The following is a 13,733-nucleotide window of genomic DNA, read 5'->3' as shown; positions in this document are numbered from 1 at the left end:
AGAATTATTTTCATGTTACTCTGTGCCCCTGAAACCACATTTGACTTGGAAAACACAAGAACCAGATTTAACAGCATATTCCTGTGGGTCAGCTGATCAGTGTAAAATCTGTGCCGATCAATTCACCTGTTGATTTCACACATTGATGGATTAATTTCACTATTTACATTTCTGCACAGGGGCACTGTTTGGCAAAGTGAGGACACGTCTGGTCCTCACGACCTCTTTGAGGGTTCAGACTTGGTTTTAGGCTCAGGTCAGAACTAGGCTGAGATCTGGTTTATTGTTCAGTTAGTGAGTGTCCTGATAGAGGTAGAAAAAGCAGCGTGTGTGCTGTGAGCAGTGAAGAAGAAGAAAAACTGTTCTAACATTCACTAAAAGAACTGATGACCTTCCAGCTGGACCCGGCCGCAGGGCAGCGCCACACAGAGCTGGAGACCGGGCTGTGCAGAGTAGGATGTTAACAAGGCGGACGCAAGTTGTGTGTGAGCGTTGTGGTTCGACCATCTCACACACACACACACATACACACACACAGTAACACAAACACACACACACACACTGCTGTCAGGGCGATGTGAGCTGACTCGGGATAATTTGGGGATAATTAGTCGGTTCTTGTCTTCCTGCGGGTGAAGCAGTTCCTCCACCATGAAACAAAACAACGTGACCCAGAGTCATGTGACCTGCAGCGTCCAAACCTCAGCTGCTCATTGGACGGATGACAAGCCCACTGAGACGCTGCCAGCTTCGAGGTCAGAGTAGAACAGACTTTAAAGGAGCGTTCTGCTGTTTTTAAATCTGTGTCATTGGTCCATTCCTGCTCTGACTGGTCAGACTGGGAGAGTTTATTTGCCATGCAACATGATAATCTTTGAAAAAAACATAACTTCCTGTTTGGTTTTTATTTGAGTTTATTGATTGCTTATTGAATTATTATTTATTGGGTGTTGAATTCTTATTGATTACTGAAGAAGCTGGAGTGTAATGACTAGGAACCGATGGCACAAAGAGTAGCAGCTGCTTTCTTGAGCTTTTGCCATCATTACCTTCCCTCCCATGTAACCTGCATGAAACAACTGGACACAACAGCAAGGCATTCTGGGAAACACAGGAAAGCTAGAAAATCACTAAAGGAAGGTCGCGAGAGATAAAGAGAGAGTAATCTGCCTCCATCACTGGGTTTACTGTGTGTGTGTGTTCAGGGTCCTCAGGTACTACCACATAAATTACGGCCCAAATCACAAACGCATGCACACACACAGACACACACACACAGATTTAGGTCACAGCTGTTCACTACAGTATTTCTGCTTCCACCTCCTCCTCTCACTTCATTGGACCTCCTCTTGTTCCTCAGCAGCGAGTTGCTGCCACCCTGGCAGAGAAATATCTGCCCAGTTTCTCATTTAAACTGTATTACATTGGTCCACATACATCATGTTTCTGAAACAAAAAGAATCAGACACATTTTGTGAATTCTGCTTGAAAAATAATTACAGAAGGAAAAACCTCCAGCGAGCCTTTTGTTATCAGATTCAAAGCAGATTTGCTGATTGTGTCCAAATCCCATTCTGAGACTGACAGCAAAAATGAGTGTGGTGTAATGTGTGTGAATCCAGAGCCTGGTTTAGCTTATTGGTCTGTGCCATAGAGCTCCATTGTTGTCCATAAACTGGGAGCCACACCGCTGCACTGGCTCAAATGGTTCTTCCTCACCAACAAGAGGCCATCTTTTTCCAAAACCCAGGTCCAGCAGAGAACGGCCGTCTTTTTTTTTTTTTACACCCTCTTGACTGCTGCTGCATCTGACGATGATTCAAAAAACTACAACTGCAGATTCAGGCCATTTCACAGGCTAACCTTGTCCTGTCCATCTCTAGGTGCAGGTCGGAATGGCTATACCAAAGCAGTGGATGGGGAGGACGGAGGAGGAGAGGCAGAGGAAGAGGAGGAGGGAGGAGAGGGGGATGGAGGTGGAGGAGAAGGAGGAGGTGATCAAAGGAACAAAGAGTGGGACGAAGAGCTGGACGGAGACAACGAAGGGGGCGTGAAAATGACGAGAACCGACACACTTCACTCCACCACAAGTTCTACTGGAACACAGAGGAAGAGAGGACAACATGCAAAGAAACAGGTGAGACAACACGCAAAGAAACAGGTGAGATAACATGCAAAGACACAGGTGAGACAACACGTAAAGAAACAGGTGAGACGACACGCAAAGACACAGGTGAGGCAACAAGCAAAGAAACAGATGAGACAAAAAGCAAATACAAATACACAGGTGAGACAACACGCAAAGACACAGATGAGACAACACTCAAAGAAACAGGTGAGACGACACGCAAAGACACAGGTGAGGCAACAAGCAAAGAAACAGGTGAGACAAAAAGCAAATACAAATACACAGGTGAGACAACACGCAAAGACAGGTGAGACAACACGCAAAGAAACAGGTGAGACAACACTCAAAGAAACAGGTGAGAAAACACGCAAAGACACAGGTGAGACAACACGCAAAGACACAGGTGAGACAACACGCAAAGACACAGGTGAGACAACACGCAAAGAAACAGGTGAGACAACACGTAAAGACAGGTGAGACAACACGCAAAGACAGGTGAGACAACACGCAAAGAAACAGGTGAGAAAACACGCAAAGAAACAGGTGAGACAACACGTAAAGACAGGTGAGACAACACGCAAAGACACAGGTGAGACAACACGCAAAGAAACAGGTGAGAAAACAGGCAAAGACAGGTGAGACAACACTCAAAGAAACAGGTGAGGAAACAGGTGAGACAACATGCAAAGACACAGGTGAGACAACATGCAAAGAAACAGGTGAGAAGACACGCTAAGAAACAGGTGAGGCGGCATGCAAAGACACAGGTGAGACAACACATAAAGAAACAGGTGAGACAACACGTAAAGTAACAGGTGAGAAGACACGCTAAGAAACAGGTGAGGCAGCATGCAAAGACACAGGTTAGACAACACATAAAGAAACAGGTGAGACAACACGTAAAGTAACAGGTGAGAAGACACGGTAAGAAACAGGTCAACACGTAAAGAAGCAGGTGAGACGACACACTACCACACAAGAAGCTTTTCGTTTTGGAAAGCCTAAATCATTGATCAGGATGAAGTTATTGTTGGTGATGATGTTGCTCTTCCTCCTCAGGTGCAGGGCACTAATCAGGTGCAGCGAGCTCCCCGAGCATTGTTCTGTCTGAAACTCAACAATCCAATCAGACGAGCCGCTCTCTCTATCGTCGAGTGGAAGTATCCTTTCCTCTGAGAAGTCAGGTCATTTTAGATCCAGTGTGACTTCCATTTTCTGAGGATCTCATTACCTCTGATGTCCCTTCACAATAAAACTCCAGAAATCCACTTACTCTGGAAATGAGGAATCAGAGGCTGCAGAACTTCATTCAGAAAGCTGCTCTTTTTAAGTTTCCTTCAGTATCATAGTGATCCAGTGACAGTTGTCTACACGTCCATGGGCTCACTGCAAACAGCAGCTGACCACTCTTAATTCAGCGTGCTTCAGTTTTCAAATTGTCATCAAATACAGACTAAAAACCATGGCCAAGCCCACAGTATAACTCACCGAATCCATATTAAAAGTTTTGTGTTCAAAGACTTTTAATATTTAATGTGAAATTATCCAAATGACTGTATAGAAAATATCCAACAATCAATCCACAGTTACCTAATTTTTTAAATATACTGATATATTCATGTACATATATTTATGACCCCACATATAGAAATTCATAGTTGGGATGAATTTATGATGGTTGGGCCAATTCACTGCTGTGGGTGATTCTTTATCAATCAGATTTGACAACACTGTTGTTTTTAGAAGTGTGTCATCCAGTGTTAGTGTGTGTTACTGTAGTAGTTTCTATGTTGTTTGACCCCACCGGACCTCCTTAACATGTCTCTCAGACCCTTCGATATCTTTATCCTGTTAGCCATCTTTGCCAATTGTGTGGCTCTGGGAGTTTCGAAGCCGTTTCCTGAGGACGACTCTAACTCCACCAACCACGACCTGGTGAGCCACAACTACAGAGCTATAAGACTATACAAAATCCCCAAGTAGAAATTTGAAAATGAATCAGTGAAGACAAGCTTAAGTGTGTTACAGGAGGATGGATTCAGGTGCTGTTAATGTTAATGCTTCAGGTCAGTGTGTGTGAGAGTCTTTATGCTAAGCTAGGCTAACAGTGCAGGTTTACAGTTTTTAGGTTAGAGGTTCTTGCTTTTCTTTACAGGAGTAAAAATGTAAAAAAAAAAAAAATATATATATATAATATATATAAGCTATATATAATAATAAATATTACATGTTTTGTTGATAAACTTTAATTTATTAGTAGATTAATCAGCCAATATTTGCACCTCTGGTAGGTTTTTCACCTACTGCAGCTTAGCGCATATGTTCATAAGGGTTGATTGGTTGGACAGTAACCTGTTTTGGTCTTTTCAGCCAGAATTTGTGTGAGGCCCAGGACTAGAGAAATGTTCTCTGATGCTGGTGGTAAATTGTAGGGTTTCGTTTTAAAGCCAGTGAAAACGTTCGCCGGTGTGTGTTTAGAGCTGCTGGTTCTGCTTCTGTCTTTGTGAGGACATTGCTGGGACTGTCTGGTCGCAGGCCTGTCTGACATTCACACTGTTGGGCGGGGACATGTTGATGTGACAGTTGGAGAAATACTGTCTGTCAGTCAGAAAGATGGGGTGTGTGCAGCAACGTAATGCTTAACAGGTTAACATGTGGAGAATTTTATCTGTAGTTACAGCATGGAGCAGTTTTTCTATGAGTAGGTCCAGGTTAACCTGTTACCTCCACCTGTGGATCAGGAACATAGAGAGAGCAATCTGACCTGACATGGAACATGTTCTCTGTTGGTTTCAGGAACAAGTGGAGTACGTCTTCCTCATCATCTTCACGGTGGAGACCTTCCTGAAGATCCTGGCCTACGGTCTGGTGATGCACCCAAGCTCCTACATCCGCAATGGCTGGAACCTGCTGGACTTCGTCATTGTCATTGTCGGGTGAGGTCATGTGGGAGTGGATGTTTCTCTCTGTGTAACTTAGTTCTGTCTATAAACATGTCTTGTCATCAGATGTTAGAGCTTCTGAATACATGTGGGTTCGCCTCTCAGATATGAGTTGGTTCCCAGCTGTTTGGGTTTGGGTGTTTATGTTTAGATTTTGTTTTTGTGGTTGATGCTGTTCTCTACAGATGTTGGTTCATTTAGGAGTTCTATCACCAGATATTTGTTTTCGCCACACAGCAATATTGGTTCTCTTTTAGAAGCTCAGACCATGTTCTGAGGGTTCTGGTGGTTCTCTCTCAGGATGTCAGTTCTATGGCAGCATCCTCCTGATATTGTTCCTCTGTACACTTTGGTCTTCAGTTGGTTCCTGTTTTTAAACTCATTGTACAAGACTTGGTCCTTAGACATCATCATGTTTAAATGTTCTGTCTTTTCAGGCTGGTTGTCTTCTTCGCACCCTGTTTCCCACCCACCTCTCTCTAATTGCTTCTTGTTTAGACGTTGTGTTTTGCGTGCTTTGATCTCTCCATAGCTGTAGGATCTCTTCTGAAAGTCTTTCTTCTTCTTCGCTGTTCAGTTGTTGAGTTCTTGTAGCTTTGTTGCCTCAGAGTGTGCGTTGCCTCACCGTTAATGCAGTAAATGTGATATGACTGCAGTAAACTCTGCAGCTCCTGTGGCAGCAGAGAAACTGACCCTGCAGCGACACCACACTTCAGTTCAGTTTGATGTTTCTTTGTGTTGAGTGTGTGTGACAGTCGACTGGGATCGGTGTGCGCTGTAACTGAACTCCAATCTGAGTTCCAAACGGCTCTTTGGGTGAGGACGCTGCAGGGCTGCAAGGCTGCTCCTCATGTGTCTCCTGCAGGAGAAGATATGGGCTGCTATTCTTTCTCTCAACTTCCTGTCCTCTTCTCCCGTTGCATTCACCAAAGAAGAAGAAGAAACTTGTTTAGCTGTTGTTCCATTAGCATGATGCAGTATCTCATAATTACAAGACATGGATCTCTCCACATCATTTGTAAATCATGTCTTCTTTTGTTGTTGTCCGTCACAGGTTGTTCAGCGTTGTCTTGGAGACGATGACTAATAAATCTGGCGAGCAGGCAACCACTCACCACATGCCGGGGAAACCTGGAGGTCTGGATGTTAAAGCTCTGAGGGCCTTCAGAGTCCTGAGACCCCTCAGGCTGGTTTCTGGAGTCCCAAGTGAGTGTGGTGGACTGCAGTGTGAGTGTGTTTGTCCTGTGTGGGTGTACACGTGTTAAGTTTGTGTGTCTGTCAGGTCTGCAGATTGTGTTGAACTCCATCATGAAAGCAATGGTACCTCTGCTCCACATCGCTCTGCTGGTTCTCTTCGTCATCATCATCTACGCCATCATCGGCCTGGAGCTCTTCATAGGTCGCATGCACAGGACCTGTTACTACATAGGATCAGGTAAAGACACACACAATATCCAGGTCAAGTGTCCTTAAATAAAAAAAATCAGTGTTTCAGGGTCTACTAATGAAAGCAAGTCAGTTACTACTTACAAAGTATAAAGTAAAATTACACTGAATATCAACTCAGTATTTCAGGTCAAATCTTTCATGTAAAAAGTTATGTAAGAAATTTAACCAATATTTTAATACCCAACTAGCCAGCAGCCACGTTTGCGCACCAGCTCCAAACTAAAAGCTGTTCCTGTTGTTCTGATTCCACCATCACCGTGGTTTCTGCTGAAAGGTGACTCTACATTTTACAACCAAAAGTCTACAGAAACTGAACCAGGGTTCCATAGACCCAAATATGGTCCAGGTGGAAGTTTGGTTGGCCTGGAGTAGAAGCATTGATTTGGACTGGTCTAAACCAGTTTTGGGTCAGAGTTGTTTCTAATGGCACTGACTGAGCTTTGTGCTTTGGTTGGAAGAATATTCAAATTTTCAACAAATAATTCCTACTTTTTTTTTTTTTGTTCCAGATAATTTTGTGGAGGACGACCCAGTGCCATGTGCGTTTGCTGGTCATGGTCGTCAGTGCAACATTAACGGCTCCGAGTGTCGGGGAAGGTGGGATGGCCCCAATAGTGGAATCACCAACTTCGACAACTTCTTCTTCGCCATGTTGACCGTATTCCAATGCATCACTATGGAGGGCTGGACTGATGTGCTGTACTGGGTAGATCTACCTGTAACTGTTTACTCACCTGTCTTTCCCCACTGTCTGCTTCAGTGTGACCTCATCACATTTTAGTATGAAAAACATAAAATTATTGGGAAAACTCATGAGCCTCCCTTATAAAATGAGTGTTTTATTCCCTCGGCTGCTTCCTGGTTTGAAAGCATTTTATTTGTCCCTGGTGCTGTGGATGATGGTGGACTGGGTTTCATATTGTCTGTTTTTATTTTCTATGTATTCTGTTCTGCTGCCAAATTGCTTCTTTGGTGACATTGAAGCTCCACTACACTCCACTCTACTCTACTCTATTTCATTCTTTTCCTCTCTTCTCCTCTCCTCTTCTCATTTATTACTTTCCTCTGCACTTCCTGTGTGTGCAGATGAATGATGCCATAGGCTACGAGCTGCCATGGGTTTATTTTGTCAGTCTGGTGATTTTCGGCTCATTCTTCGTTCTCAACCTGGTTCTGGGAGTCCTCAGTGGGTCTGTCATCACATAAACTCGTTTTTTTTTTTTCTCTATTTCAACAGTTCCACAGGTGTGCTGAGACTTTCTTAGATGTAAGAGTTGTTGGGATGTTGTGTGAATGTTGCAGAGAGTTCAGTAAGGAGAGGGAGAAGGCAAAGGCTCGGGGAGATTTCCAGAAGCTGAGGGAGAAGCAGCAGATGGAGGAGGATCTGTGTGGATACATGGACTGGATCACTCAGGCTGAGGACATGGACGAGCTGGACGAGGACGGAAACCCACGTGAGACACAGACAGAGGCGTACCGTTCTTGTATTAATGGTGGTTTGATGCCTTCCACAATGAGCTTTCAGACCAAACAGTGAGAACTACAAACCCACTACAAACAGTGGGAAGTGATTTAAGTCATCTGATGGTTGCTATAGCAACCTATTTTTCTATTTTGCTTTGTTTTTAAATTTTCTGTTGTAAACAGTTGTCTACAACTGTAGCTAACAGCAGCTAGCAGCTAAAATGTACTTTAAACGCCAATCATGATTCGACCAGTCCTAGTGCACTACGTACCTCATGGTTCCTGTGGTCTGAAAATGTCTGGTCCATGTGTTTTGTGTGTCGTGTTGCTCCAGCTCTGCAGTTTGACTTGATGAAATAGTGACATGGACAATTATTCACAGTTCAGTCGGTGACAAATTAACGGACGTTGATTCATGAAGCCAATTAGAACAAATGAGTCGGTGAGTGACGTCAACGGACAGAGGAGCTGCAGAGCAGATCAGTACAGCAGTGAACTGACAGTCAATGTCATTATGTTAGAAAAGTGACACCAAGTGATTGTGTTTTTTACTCAAAGCCTGTTTCAGTATAATAACAACAAATTTCCCAGAATCATTTATCATTACGGTATGACACTCTGGTATGTTGTGTGCATATAAAACAATACATGTATAAACTAACTATTTATAATTTCCTAATTGGATAAAAAGAGAAAAGGGTCCAGTCAAACACTGTAACCTGCAGCAGCTGACTTTTATTTTGGGATGTGTCCATGTGAAAAACTAATTAAAACCTGAAGCAGTGAAACGGAACTGCAGTGTTGGGTGGAGACATGATCAGCTGTATAGCTTCAGACGGGCCGAGTATGAGGTCAAGCCCTGACAGGGCATGATGCGGGTCTGGTTTGTGTCCTTTGTTTTTCTCTGAACGTAGTGAAACGTGTCACCGCTGAACATTTTGTCTCTTTGTGGTGTGTCTCAGGTCCGTCGCTGGACGATTTGTCAGATAAGAAGAGAGCGAAGTTTGGATGGTTCAGTCACTCTAACGAAACACATGGTGATTATTGTTTCTGCCTCATCCTTCAGACCCTTTAGAAAGTCTGTGTGTGAGTCCAATCCTCTTTCAGCCTAAATGTAGAAAGACGTCAGTGGGTCCCTATTTTTCATCTGTGTCACTTTAATTCAGTGTGGACTCACACACCAGGTTCAGATTCTCAGCACAAAGAAACGAACAGTGTGAACTGAATAAAACACACAGAGACATTATTTACACCGTTGTGTGTGTGTGTGTGTCCTTCAGCAAGTCTTCCTGCGAGTGAAACTGCGTCTGAAAACACAGAAAACATCGATGAGGAACATACCAACTGCTGCCAGGCCTGCTGGTAACACACACACAGACACACAAACAGATACTGATCATGTGGCAATTGAGGATGCATTTATCCTCGCTCATACCATGAAACATCATCTTCACACCTGTCCATGCTGGTCCACAACTGTCCATGAACTCTCCACAGCTGTCACTCCTGTCCAAACCTGTCCACGCCTCTTTAGACCTGTCCATGCTGGTCCACCGCTGTCCACACCTGTCCATACCTTTCCCCACCTGTTCACACCTGTCCACACCTGTCCATCCCAGGTGTTGCATGAAATAACTTGAGTCTTGTTTCAGCTCTCAGATGATGAAGATCAGCTGCTGGTGAGTTCACTGACCGCCAGGCGTTTAGTAGAAAACAGGTGTGACACACTTCGCTGTCCTGACCTGTGTCCTGTGTTTCTCTGTCAGTCGGATGCTGCGGCGGTGGAATCGAGTCTGTCGCAGGAACTGTCGGAGAGCTGTTAAATCTGTGACGTTTTATTGGCTTGTTCTGCTGCTTGTCTTTCTCAACACCTCCCTCAGTGCCTCCGAGCATTACAACCAACCTGACTGGCTGACACAAGTCCAGGGTAACAACACACACCATCTCTGCACCTGTCCTTAATAATAATAATACCCCCGACCCCCCACCCCCAACAATAATCAAAGAATGTGGTAGTGAATCCATAATGAGCTGCTTCATTGCACAGACATCGCCAACAAGGTGCTGCTGTCTCTGTTCACGGTGGAGATGCTGCTGAAGATGTACAGCCTGGGTTTGGCACATTACTTTGTGGCGTTCTTCAACCGCTTCGACTGCTTCGTGGTGTGTGGGGGCATCATGGAGACCATCCTGGTGGAGCTGGACATCATGCCGCCTCTGGGCATCTCGGTGCTGCGCTGTGTCCGCCTGCTGCGCATCTTCAAGGTCACACGGTGAGATGACAGACCGGGGGCCAGGCTGTCCAGTAGAATACATTTCACAGTGTGGGAAATTATGAAAATATTGGAAAATAATAATTAATAAAATGTTTATTTTTAAAATGACAATAACAATAAAATCCACCTCTCTTTAAATTTAATATAAAATAGAATATATATATATATATATATATATATATAGATAGATTAAATAGTGTTATATAGTTTAGTGTTGAAAACTGAAATAATATTAAAGTCTGATTGAAAAAGGTGATTATTCAACTCCTGCTCAGTCATTGGACCGCTCTGTCCAATCTGGTGGCGTCCCTGCTGAACTCCATGAAGTCCATCGCCTCCCTGCTGCTGCTCCTCTTCCTCTTCCTCATCATATTCGCTCTGCTGGGCATGCAGCTGTTTGGAGGGAAGTTCAACTTCGATGAGACGCAGACCAAACGCAGCACCTTCGACGCCTTCCCACAAGCGCTGCTCACATGCTTCCAGGTAACACACCCACCCATGTGTGTCTTTAGGTGTGTGTTACAAAGTCCAAATCCCATCCAGAGACTGAGAGCAACAATGAATGCGGTGTACTCAGCGTAATGTGGAGAATCATCCACAAAAAACTGTGTAGCACAAACACCTTCAATCATGTTTCCCTCTGTTGCATCCTTTAATCAGAAGCATAAAGGCATAAACAGTTGGACAGACCGAAGTTAAACTGGTTCTGTGTCATCAGACAGAAAACAACAAATGAGTGTTTTCTCAGAAGTTACTGCTGCAGATAAAACACAATGAATCCCTATAGATAAAGAACTACACCCTGCAAAACACCAGCCCGCTGCTCAGTGTGAGGCCACATCTGCAAGAGATGTATAGGAGGTGTGTAGAACCAGGCAGGAGGTGTGTAGACACTTGCAGGAGGCATGTAGGGGGTGTGCACACCCATGAAGGAGGCATGTAGAACCATGTAAGAGGCGTGTAGAAACATGCAGGAGGCATGTAGGAGGTGTGTAGGACCATAAAGGATGAGTGTAGAACCATATAGGACCCACATACAACCATACCATACAACATACACTCATGTTGACTCTGTCTTCAGATCCTGACAGGCGAGGACTGGAACGTAGTCATGTACGATGGCATCACGGCGTATGGAGGCCCGGTGTTTCCAGGGATGATCGTCTGTATTTACTTCGTCATCCTCTTCATCTGTGGTAACTGTATCCTTGACAACAGGCAGTTCCAGGTCTTTATCTCACCAACATGAAATGTCTGTCATGAGTCAGCCAGCAGGTGCTGTTCACTGTTCCTCACCCTCTGTCATGTAATGAATACCAGAAACACGCAGACACTAGCCACGGCTTCCTCAGGCGGGGCTCAATGTGTCAAGACCCACGCCTCAACTGGCCCTTCAGTCCAGTCTTGTAAACACTGTTGTGCGTTCTTAGCATGTGTCAGACATCTTGCTGAACGTCTTCCTGGCCATCGCTGTGGACAACCTGGCCGGAGGAGACGGAGATGACAAGAAGAAGGAGTGAGTGATGGAAGGAGAGAAGAGTAAAAGACAGAAAAATGTAGTAAGAGAAGAAGAGGCGGTTTATTTCCTGTCAAACTGTTTCTTGATTGTTTCTGCAGGAAGAAGAAGGAGGAGGGTGCTGAGGAGGAGGCTGTAGAAGGAGAAGTTAAGGTGAACATTTGACTTTAATCACTGTGTTATTGATCAGTGACGTCCAGTCACTGGTGGAAAGTAACTGCGTACTCAAGTACTTGCAGATACGTATCTGTATCTGGTCCACTGTACGGTTCTACTGGATCTTATCTGATCTGTCTCCGCAGGTGGACATGGATGAAGACACCGAATACGAGGAGGAAGAGGAACTTACTGAAGGAGATGATGGCGAGAAAATATACTCAAAATTAAAAGAAAAATCCAAATCAGAATGTTTAACAGATGAAATCCAAATAAAACCTGTTGAGGCTGAAAAAATGTCTGGATCTCTTTAACAAGAACAACAAACAAAACCCAAGGAACAATTTCTACTTACATAACGTAGATTTCCCGTTTTAGCCAAGTTCTCTACTCTCTTCCTGTCAGATGGAGGCGCCCAGTTAAAGATGGCCGATCTTGCTCCGCCTAAAGAGAAGGTTCTTCCGATCCCAGAAGGCAGTGCATTCTTTTGCCTCAGCAAAACAAACCCGTAAGCATTTACACCATGAATACATTCACAGAAAAACACAGAACCTCCACCCAGCCAGTGGTCACTCAGAGTACTGCAACCAAAAAACTCACTGCAGCCAGAAATCAGTTTCACCCCAGATGTGTTTTATATGGCGCTGTGATGGACTGGTATAGATAATGGATGGATGGATGAATGGATGTGTTTTATAAAGGAAGAAAGTACATTTGTTAGTAGTTAACAGCTACAGCTCCCACGGGGCTTTGTCAGCATCTCAATGGATAAGACTAAAGGGGGTTTTAGCAGCTGTGGTCAACAAACACTCATGCTGTATTGATGTGATCCAACGGTGCAGTTTGATTACAGTGTCTCCCTCTTTCTGTTTCCAGTATCCGTGTGGCCTGTCACACTCTGATCCATCACCACATCTTTACCAACCTCATCCTTGTTTTCATCATCCTCAGCAGCTGCTCATTGGCTGCTGAGGATCCAATCAGAGCTCACTCCTTCAGGAACAACGTGAGTCCCAATACCACACCAAGACAGTGCTGGATGTTTGCATACAGGAAGAAGATATTATTATAGTCTGCTAATTAATTTCACATGCCACAAGTCATTAAGTCAGAACTGCTGACTTCATTAGATTAGAAAAGTTTTAATCACCACCAGTCGAATCCATTTGATAAACTAAGCTGACAGTGTGGGGAAGTGAAAGTTGGTTTCCCTAAATCCGCTTTGTTCTCTTTCTTGCATCTTTTCCTTGTCTTTGTCCCACCCATGTAAGACACAAGGAAAAAATATGAGGAGTCCATGAAACACATTGAGAGAAACATGAGATGTCTTTTCCTCCAATCCTTCATCTGAAGTGTCCAAACATGATTTCTGATAAAGGGGCAGTTGGTCCATGAAAGACCATTGAAAGGATGGTCTCTGTGTCAGTTAAGAGAACTGAGATGCACTGATGTTTGAAAGTCAGATGTCATCAGTTTCAGCCAGTTAGCTAAGTGATGAAGTAATTAAAACACCTCTGTAGTTTGACCTGGGGGAGGGGCATCACCAGATTACACCACAGAACTGGGTTAAAGGAGGACACACGTGGAGGGATGGAATTACCAGTTTACTGTCTAATCCTGAAACACACCATCCAGCAGTTGTCTTCATGCAAGATGTAACAATTAGCAACAGCTGAAGGAAGCTAACGTCTAATATGCAATCAACACTTACATGGATATTAACCCTGTTAACCACAAAAAAAAAAAAAAAGTGTAGGTACGAAAAACAACTGAGAAAATTTTATCTGCGACTTTAAAGACAG

General features: G+C 44.0%; 1 protein-coding gene across 1 annotated transcript in view; it reads left to right on the top strand.

The window, feature by feature from the left end:
* The window catches only part of cacna1fb (calcium channel, voltage-dependent, L type, alpha 1F subunit), a 28,639-nt gene that overhangs the window by 1,701 nt on the left and 13,205 nt on the right, over positions 1 to 13,733 (top strand). The window contains exons 2-22 of the mRNA XM_026331631.1: positions 1,890 to 2,137; positions 3,188 to 3,288; positions 3,958 to 4,063; positions 4,925 to 5,064; positions 6,125 to 6,276; positions 6,353 to 6,505; positions 7,029 to 7,225; positions 7,606 to 7,709; positions 7,822 to 7,973; positions 8,946 to 9,020; positions 9,264 to 9,345; positions 9,636 to 9,662; positions 9,750 to 9,910; positions 10,031 to 10,256; positions 10,535 to 10,742; positions 11,341 to 11,461; positions 11,700 to 11,775; positions 11,877 to 11,928; positions 12,078 to 12,138; positions 12,337 to 12,439; positions 12,808 to 12,937. Of these exons, the coding sequence (XP_026187416.1) occupies positions 1,890 to 2,137; positions 3,188 to 3,288; positions 3,958 to 4,063; positions 4,925 to 5,064; positions 6,125 to 6,276; positions 6,353 to 6,505; positions 7,029 to 7,225; positions 7,606 to 7,709; positions 7,822 to 7,973; positions 8,946 to 9,020; positions 9,264 to 9,345; positions 9,636 to 9,662; positions 9,750 to 9,910; positions 10,031 to 10,256; positions 10,535 to 10,742; positions 11,341 to 11,461; positions 11,700 to 11,775; positions 11,877 to 11,928; positions 12,078 to 12,138; positions 12,337 to 12,439; positions 12,808 to 12,937 (2,675 nt within the window). The remainder of the gene's footprint in view (positions 1 to 1,889; positions 2,138 to 3,187; positions 3,289 to 3,957; positions 4,064 to 4,924; positions 5,065 to 6,124; positions 6,277 to 6,352; positions 6,506 to 7,028; positions 7,226 to 7,605; positions 7,710 to 7,821; positions 7,974 to 8,945; positions 9,021 to 9,263; positions 9,346 to 9,635; positions 9,663 to 9,749; positions 9,911 to 10,030; positions 10,257 to 10,534; positions 10,743 to 11,340; positions 11,462 to 11,699; positions 11,776 to 11,876; positions 11,929 to 12,077; positions 12,139 to 12,336; positions 12,440 to 12,807; positions 12,938 to 13,733) is intronic.

Source organism: Mastacembelus armatus, chromosome 7 (genome assembly GCF_900324485.2).
Source record: "Mastacembelus armatus chromosome 7, fMasArm1.2, whole genome shotgun sequence".
NCBI classification, from domain to species: domain Eukaryota; kingdom Metazoa; phylum Chordata; class Actinopteri; order Synbranchiformes; family Mastacembelidae; genus Mastacembelus; species Mastacembelus armatus.
The sequence above is the reverse complement of the archived record's forward strand: the minus strand, read 5'-3'. Positions and strand labels throughout refer to the sequence as shown.